At 42.6% G+C, this 9,263-nt stretch overlaps 1 protein-coding gene across 1 annotated transcript; it reads left to right on the forward strand.

The window, feature by feature from the left end:
• Positions 1–1,044, forward strand: LOC143036326 (serine/threonine-protein kinase chk-1-like). Its single transcript, XM_076203573.1, has one exon. The coding sequence runs from the start codon at positions 1–3 to the stop codon at positions 1,042–1,044; it is 1,044 nt and encodes a 347-aa protein (XP_076059688.1).
• Positions 1,045–9,263: the final 8,219 nt, after the last annotated feature.

Here is a 9,263-nt window from a genome sequence, read left to right on the forward strand (position 1 = left end):
ATGAGAATCAACGAGTTAACCAGCGACTTCGGCGATTTGCTTGACATCACCGAGATCACGAAGGAAGAACAAGGCACTTCGAGGGACTCGCCCAAGGACATCGAACTCGCAGGAGGATCCTTCGTCAGTGACTTCAACCAAAAAGAAGTCTCAACCAAGGTCGATGAGACTATCAAGAAAAGAAAAATTTCCGATTCCGAAGAAGAGGAATCATGCAACGGAAATAAGAAAATGAAAGTTTCTGATGTTTTTGATCCCCAAAGCAAATGGAAAGAGATCAGTTTGCTTGGGAGTGGTAGTTTCGGATCTGTCCAGCTTGTGGAAAACGCTTCTTCGGGTCTTGTGTGTGCCAGGAAATCGATCAAGATCGTTCAAATCGATAGGCAACAACAAGAGATCGAAATTCATAAGAAGCTGGACCACGATAACATTATCACCTTCCTGGGCGAAGATGTCAAGGAAGAATACTTGTACATCTTCCTTGAATATGCCCCTGGTGGTTCTTTGAATGAGAAAATGGGCGACAAAGGACTCTCCGAGGACAAAGTCCGTTTTTACTTCGTACAATTGATCGAAGGAGTTAAATACCTTCATTCGCTCCACATCACTCACCGAGACCTGAAGCCCGAAAATCTTCTTGTGTCGGGTTCCGACGTTGTAAAGATCGGTGACTTCGGTCTCGCGTGTCAGTTCGTGGAAGGACAGTTCCTGACCCGCAGATGCGGTACTAGGAGCTATATGGCTCCCGAAGTCTTCAAGAGACGTTACATGGGAGACCAGGCCGATATCTGGTCCTGCGGGATCATCTTGTTCAAACTCCTGACTACACGATGTCCTTGGGGAAGAGCCGTCGAGGGAAACTCGAACTACGTGATTTGGTCCTCCTCAGTCATGTTCAAGGTGACTTCTGAAATGCGAGAAGAGCGACTATGGGAATCACTCTCCGAGGAAGCCTTTACTCTTATCGAAAAAATGCTCAATCCAACTCCAAAGGAACGAGCCACACTTACAAGCATTGAGGAAAATGCCTGGACTCAAGGCTGATGCAAGAAAAATAACTTATAAATAACAACGAATTTCTTACACTAAATCATAAACAGAGGATTAATTTTTACGAAACTAATGCCTAAAGCATCTGGCGAAACATTTCTACTTTAATGGGATATTTCCCTCAGCTGAATAAAATCGTCTGGCGACAGCCGAAAATACATGTAAAAAACGATTCCATCCATTAGCACTTCCGGTCTTTTTTTCGTGATTATCAGTACCATTATCATCCTTTTTCTTGAGGGACAATTTTTTTCATTACCATTCCTGGAATCCATTACACGTATTCTCTTTCTTATTTTCGTCTTCCATCTTTCCTTTGCCCTTCGTCTATTTTGTACAATACACGGTTAAGTCCATTTTTCATCTATTCATTTATTTATTCTATTTACTATTATCATTATGTGTGACTCTGGTCCGTAGGAGTATCTCTCCTAACCCAAAAAGTCCCTAGAATATAACCAAAAAAGTCCCTAGAATATAACCTGCATAGAACTACACTGTCCTTACCTGACGAGCCGTGTGACGGGACCCAGGGATGACCCTTCATCCACAAGGTCCTGAGGCGGGAGGAACTACGAATGTACATGTAATGCTTTGATTAGGCCACCCCTCTTATGAGGGGGAAATGCCCTATTGTACATATATATGTATATACATGTAGTCTTTCTTTGATCACAAGTATCTTCACCTTAACACTTCGAACTTCCAGTAAATGCACTATGAAGCTCTTGTTACTGCTTATTAGTTCTGTGCTCGACTACACTTTTCTGTTGTAAGATTGGATTCGTCTTTTAATCTTAATCTAATTCTCTCTCCTAAGAAATTCTTCCCGTCGCATATAACGCAGCCTTATCATCTCATAAGGTCAAGTTTTATTATCTTGTATTTGTTTAATCTATATCCTGGAAGACACATTTTCCCTACGTGATTCCTTCGTTCCACCTATCGGAAGTCATGTTTTTTTTTTTTTTTTTTTTTTTTTCAATAAACTTGTCGAGCCCACACTCGAAGCAATTGCTATTTGCATAAAAACGTTTTGCTCTCTTGGAATCATCCCTCCCTCTCTCTCTCGTCCTCTTCCTCTCTCTCACCGTCTCCCTCCCTCTCCCTCTCCCCCTTACATTATTTGTATTCCACAGACCTCCCCGTCCCATTTCCGAAATTTTCATTGCTCTGTATTTTTCTCTAAGAAGGTCAGATAACTTTACAGATGGGATAATGGACATCGACCTACCTATATATGTAGTGTAGGCTTTATGGTCTCTTGCAGTCTCCTCCGTTCTTAAGTTCCTGTGTTTTTTAGTCCTGTACTTCCTTCCATGGCTATTGTCAAGGGTGCGTGATCGCCCTATGGTGGGGCGGGGATAAGAAAGGCGCCCCTAAGTTCCACTGAATGTTGTAGGAGGTCGCTCAAGAGGGTTGAGTGGTTACACTAGAAACCTTATCCCTCCGGACCACTTTTTTCAGTTCTTTGTCATTCTTTTATTTCTCTCCGTAGTTGTTGTCGTTTCCTGGAAGAGGCTGGATGACCGCATCGCAGATAACTGTCCAGGATTCAACGCTTCACCCCATACTATACAACACACTATGGAAGACTGCATTGCACACAATGACGCACGCCGACAACACAATGTACACTCTATAAAGGACTTGTGGGGAGAACCCCGTTCCAGCCGGAGCGTTCCACAGGGAGACGGGACTGCTCGGCCAGACACTCCAGGAAACGACAACAACTACGGAGAGAAATTAAAGAGAGGAAGACGAAGAACTGGGAAAAAGTAGCCTAGTAGGTAAAGGTTTCTAGTGTAGCCACTCAACCCTCTTGAGTGACCTCCTACAACATGCAGGGGAACTTTTGGGCGTCATTCTTATCCCCACCCGATCATAGGGCTATCACACATCCATGTCAATAGCCATGGAAGAAAATAAAGGACTAAAGAACACAGGAACTTAAGAATGGAGGAGACTACAAGAGACCATAAGGCCTACACTATATAGGTGGTTCGATGTCCATTATCCCATCCATAAAGTTATCTGACCTTCTTACAGAAAAAGACAAACAAATGAAAATTTCGAAAACGGGACGGGGAGGTCTGAGGAATGCAAATAATACTTGTGGAGGGACTTCGTGAGGCATCATCGCTGACAAGGCAACGCCCTACCTGGTGTATGGTGAGAAAGGTGAGAATAAGGGGGGAAAGGGAGAGGGAGAGAGGGAGGAGGGCGAGAGAGAGACAGAGAGAGAGACAGAGAGAGAGAATTCCGAAAGAGCCAAACGTTTTTATGCAAATTGTAATTGCTTCGGGTGTAAGCAAGACAAGCTTATTGCAAAAAATAAGCATGACTTCCGGTAGGTGGAACGAAGGAGTCACGTATGAAAAACGTGTCTTCCAGGATATAAATTAAACAAATACAAGATAATATGCGACGGGGAAGAATTTCTTAGGAGAGGGAATTAGATTAAGATTAAACGATGAATCCAATCTTACAAGAGTAAAACGTAGTCAAGCATAGAAGTAATAAGGAATAACAAGAGCTTCATAGTGGAAGTTCAATATGTTAAGATGAAGATACTTATATACAAAGAAAGACTACATGTATATATATTCAACAATAACAAGAGCTTCATAGTGCATTTACTGGAAGTTCGAAGTGTTAAGATGAATATACTTGTGATCAAAGAAACCCTACATGTATATGCATATATATATATATGTACAAAAGGGCGTTTCCCCCTCATAAGAGGGGTGGCCTAATGAAAGCACTACATATACATTCGTTGTTCCTTTCATCTCCGGACCTTGAGGATGAAGGGTCATCCCTGTTTCCCGTCACACGGCTCGTCGGGTAAGGACAGTGTAGTTCTATGCAGGTTATATCCTGGGGAGTTTTTGGGTTAGGAGGGGTACTCCTACGGACCAGAGTCACACATAATAATCTATATATTAATACGCTTGTAAGTATCTATGTGTGTCACGCGGTGACGTCACGGCAACGAAGCCTTCCAAAATTGCTGACAACTGATTGGGTGCGAGCGAAGCGAGAGTGGTGACGTCACGGCAACGGAGACGACTTGTTGGCCGAGAGTGGTGACGTCACGGCAAAAAGGAGACTACTGATTGGCTGCCAGGTAAGCGACAATAGTGACGTCACGGCAACGGAGACGACTTATTGGCCGAGAGTGGTGACGTCACGTCGCTTCAGTGCGTCCGACACACGATATAAGGCGTCAGATAACAATGAAAATTACGAATGTCTGAAAAAGGGAGGTACAGTGATGGTGGACTTGCTGGTGAGGTTATTTAATGTTTGCTGGAGAGAGGGTAGAGTGCCGGAGGACTGGAGGAGTGCCTGTATAGTTCCTCTTTACAAGGGAAAAGGGGACAAGTGTGAATGTAGTAGTTTCAGAGGGATTAGCTTGTTAAGTGTAGTTGGGAAGGCTTATGGGAGGATCTTGATTGAGAGGATTAGGAGAGGAACAGGAGTAATTGGTGAGGAACAGTGTGGATTTAGGACAGGTAGAGGTTGTGCAGATCAGATCTTTGTGGTAAGACAGATATGTGAGAAAGCTATAGGAAAGGAGAAGGATGTTTTTTGGGCTTTTATGGATCTGGAAAAGGCTTATGATAGGGTAGACAGAAAGGCACTGTGGGAGGTTATGCAGATATACTGGATAGGAGGAAAGCTTCTGGGAGCTGTCAAGAGTTTTTATGAGAGCAGTAGAGCTTGTGTCAGGATTGGAAATGGAGAGAGTGAGTGGTTGGAGGTAAAGGTGGGACTTCATCAAGGATGCGTTATGTCACCCTGGCTGTTCAACTTATACATGGATGAGGTAGTGCGAAAGGTAAATACAAGGGTGGTGGGCAAGGGATTGGAGATGGTTAAAGAAAATGGAGAAAAATGGACGGTGAGCCAGCTGTTGTTTGCGGACAACACAGCGCTTGTGGCAGGATCGGAGGAGGGATTGAGGAAGTTGGTGACAGAGTTTGGGAGAGTATGTGATAGAAGAAAGCTAAAGATAAATGTGGGTAAAAGTAAGGTGATGAGATGTACAAGGGGTGAAAGTGTCAGTAATCTGGAAGTGAGCATTAAGGGAGAGCGACTGGAGGAAGTGGATAGTTTTAGATACTTGGGTGGAAATGTGGCAGGAAAAGGTGGAATGAAGGTGGAGGTAGAATGTAGATTGAGAGAAGCAAGTAAATGCCTTGGTGGATTAAAGAGTGTAATGAGGAATAGACATTTGGGAATGGATGCTAAGAGGAGACTGTATGAAGGAGTGATTGTGCCAACAGCACTGTATGGGGCAGAAACATGGAACATAAGAGAAGAAGAGAGAAGGAATTTGAATGTGTTTGAGATGAGGTGTCTGAGAAGTATGATGGGGGTTACTAGGCTAGATAGAGTGAGAAATGAGGAGGTGAGGAGGAAAACAGGGGTGGAAAAGGAGCTGGGAGATAGGGTTGATGAAAGAATATTAGGATGGTTTGGACACATGGAAAGATTGAGTGAAGAAAGACTAGTAAAAGAGGTATGGAAGGCAGATGTGGAGGGAGTGAACATGAGGGGACGTCCTAGGATGAGATGGATGGATGGGGTGAAGGGGGCTTTGGGGAAGAGGGGAATGTCTGTTGAGGAAGGACGGGAGAGGACAGAAGACGGGTGAATGGAGAATGGTTGTATATGGATGATGTTGTGATTGCATGAGGTGGAATGGGTGGGGGGGATGGGGGGTGAGGTAGTATGTGTGAGCAAAATTTGACGCAGCCCGAAGGGATTTCTCCCCGTCCTCTCCTTTTATGCAATGGGGGGACGGAGAGGGGGGGTCGCCGATTTAATGAAGCGGCCTTGCTGTGGATGTGCTGTGTCTTGCGACACTGCTTCTAACACAGGGCAGTGGACAAGGTGCAGAGATGACCCGTCATCCAGGAGGTGATTAGCTAGGACGGAGGGTGGAGGGGTGTGGTGTGTATTCAGGGATGGAATGGGTGGAAATGATTTTATGCCTTTCCCTTTTTGGCTACCTCCCTTGTAAGGGGGAAAAAGCCTTGGTATATGTATGTATTTAACTTGACTTTAGCAAAGCGTTCGACAAGGTGCACCAGAGACTACTAAATAAAATCAAAGCCCATGGCATAAGAGGAAAAGTGTTAGAATGGATTAGAGCTTGGATTAGTAACAGAAAACAGCGGGTCACCATAAATGGAATTAAATCTAGGTGGGGCAATGTTACTAGCGGGGTCCCCCAGGGCTCGGTTTTGGGTCCCTTGTTGTTCCTTATGTACATAACCGACTTAGACGATGGGATAAATAGTGATGTTAGTAAGTTTGCGGACGACACTAGAATAGGACGCCTAATTAGGTCAGGAAACAACGCCCAGATTCTGCAGGATGATCTTAATAAATTGTGAATATGGTCGGTGAAATGGCAAATGAACTTCAATATCCCTAAGTGTAGCGTGTTAAACGTAGGGCTACACAACCCCAAAAATAGATACAACTTAGATAACACGTTTTTAGAAAAATCTGAGTGCGAGAGGGACTTGGGAGTTCTGGTGAGTCCGGACCTTAAAACCAGGAAGCAGTGCATTAGCGCCAGAAAAAAAACTAACTAACTAACTAACTAACTAACGGCATTAGGCCTCATTGCTATGACGGTAACGAATAGAAGTGCAGAGGTAATTATCAAACTCTATCTAGCGATAGTTAGACCCATCCTTGACTATGCGGTACAGTTTTGGTCTCCGTCCTTCAGAATGGACATAAATAGAATCGGAAGAAAAAAAATGAGTGAGGAGTTTAACAATTATTTTCTATCGGTGTTTACTAATGAGAGGTTAGATAAAGTACCGGGTCCAGACGAAATTTTTCCAATAATGCTTAGAGTGTAAATTTGAAATCTGCGACCAGTTAATTGAAATATTCAATAAATCGGTAGATACTGGTTCTGTTCCAACTGCTTGGAAGCAGGCAAACGTTGTTCCTGTTTTTAAGAAGGGAGATAGATCGTCTATATGCAACTACAGGCCAATCAGTTTGACATCGGTTATAGGAAAAATGCTTGAATCAATAATAGTAAATAGACTCAGAGAACACATTGAAGGGCATAATTTAATTCGTGATTCACAGCATGGTTTCTCCAAGGGTAAGTCATGTGTGACTAATCTTCTATCCTTTTACACTAAGGTATATAAGGTGTCAGACAGCAATGAAAATTACGATGTTATTTACCTTGACTTTAGCAAAGCGTTCGACAAAGTGCCACACCAGAGACTACTAAATAAAATCAAAGCCCATGGCATAGGAGGAAAAGTGTTAGAATGGATTAGAGCTTGGATTAGTAACAGAAAACAGCGGGTCACCATAAATGGAATTAAATCTAGGTGGGGCAATGTTACTAGCGGGGTCCCCCAGGGCTCGGTTTTGGGTCCCTTGTTGTTCCTTATGTATATAACCGACTTAGACGATGGGATAAATAGTGATGTTAGTAAGTTTGCGGACGACACTAGAATAGGACACCTAATTAGGTCAGGAGACGACGCCCAGATTCTGCAGGATGATCTTAATAAACTGTTAACATGGTCGGTGAAATGGCAAATGAACTTCAATATCTCTAAGTGTAGCGTGTTAAACGTAGGGCTACACAACCCCGAAAATAGATACAACTTAGATAACACGTTTTTAGAAAAATCTGAGTGCGAGAGGGACTTGGGAGTTCTGGTGAGTCCGGACCTTAAAACCAGGAAGCAGTGCATTAGCGCCAGAAATAAAGCTAACAGCGCATTAGGCTTCATTGCCATGACGGTAACGAATAGAAGTGCAGAGGTAATTATTATACTCTATCTAGCGATAGTTAGACCCATCCTTGACTATGCGGTACAGTTTTGGTCTCCGTCCTTCAGAATGGACATAAATTCACTAGAATCAGTACAGAGAAGAATGACCAAAATGATACAAGGACTCGGAAATTTGCCTTACGAAGAGAGGCTTAGGCACCTAAACTTACACTCTCTGGAAAGACGCAGAGTGCAGGGTGATCTAATAGAAGTGTTCAAGTGGATCAAAGGCTATAACAAGGGTGATGCAAACAAGGTCATCATAATAAAACAACAGGGCAGGACTCGCAGTAATGGGTATAAACAGGACAAATTTAGATTTAAGAAGGAAATAGGCAAGAATTGGTTTACTAATAGGGTGGTCGATGAATGGAATAAACTTAGTAACCATGTAGTAAGCGCTGAAACTATCACTTGTTTTAAAAAAACGATTAGACAACTTTATGGATGGGGATGACAGGTAGTGATGGATACGGAGCTGCCTAGTGTAGGCCTTATGGTCTCTTGCAGTCTCCTTTATTCTTATGTTCTTATGACACGACGTCACGGTGCAAAGGAATCGAAGTAGTTTTATTCTGGCTAAAGACAGACGATTTATTCACCTATTTATCACATTCTTTCGATAAATGAAATATTAAAAAAGGCATTTATTCAAAGCTTAACGTGTGACGTCATGTCGCGTTGCTTTCTGAGCTCCTGACAGAACTTCACGAAAGTAAGTAGATGAATAGATAGATAAATAAATAAATAAATAAGTAAACAGTATTCAAACGTCTATACATAGGTTACATGAAGATAATGAAACGTCTATAAATGTTTATTGTGACATGACATAAACGATTAGATTTTTGTTGTTGCCTTTATGATTGACCTAACGAGAAAGAGAAAGAGAGAGACGACGGGAGAATTTGACGACAACGTCGGGAGACTTTGACGACTCCTTCGGGAGATTTTGAAGACTCCTTCGTAAATCCCGTGGAATTTTCACGGGTCCTGCTAGTAGTAGCAAGTAGAATAAATAGATGAATAGATAAAAAGTGGCCTTAACCGTATATTGTACAAAATAGACGAAGGACAAATGAAAGCTGGAAGACGAAAACAAGAAAGAGAATACGTGTAATGGATTCCAGGAATGGTAATAAAGAAATAGTCCCTGAAGAAAAAGGATGATAATGGTACTGATAATCACGATAAAAAGACTGGAAGTGCTAATGGATGGGATCGTTTTTTATATGCATTTTCGGCTGTCGCCAGACGATTTTATTCAGCTGAGGGAAATATCCCATTAGAGTAGAAATGTTTCGCCAGATGCTTTAGGCATTAGTTTCGTAAAAAATGATCTTCTGTTTATGATTTAGTGTAAGAAATTCATGAAGTTAT

Source organism: Oratosquilla oratoria, chromosome 20 (assembly GCF_046742065.1).
Source record: "Oratosquilla oratoria isolate Oo_2021 chromosome 20, ASM4674206v1, whole genome shotgun sequence".
Classification (NCBI taxonomy): Eukaryota; Metazoa; Arthropoda; class Malacostraca; order Stomatopoda; family Squillidae; genus Oratosquilla; species Oratosquilla oratoria.

Excerpts from the sequence above, each read along its gene's own strand:
- LOC143036326 (XM_076203573.1), top strand. The coding sequence starts at position 1 with ATGAGAATCAACGAGTTAACCAGCGACTTCGGCGATTTGCTTGACATC.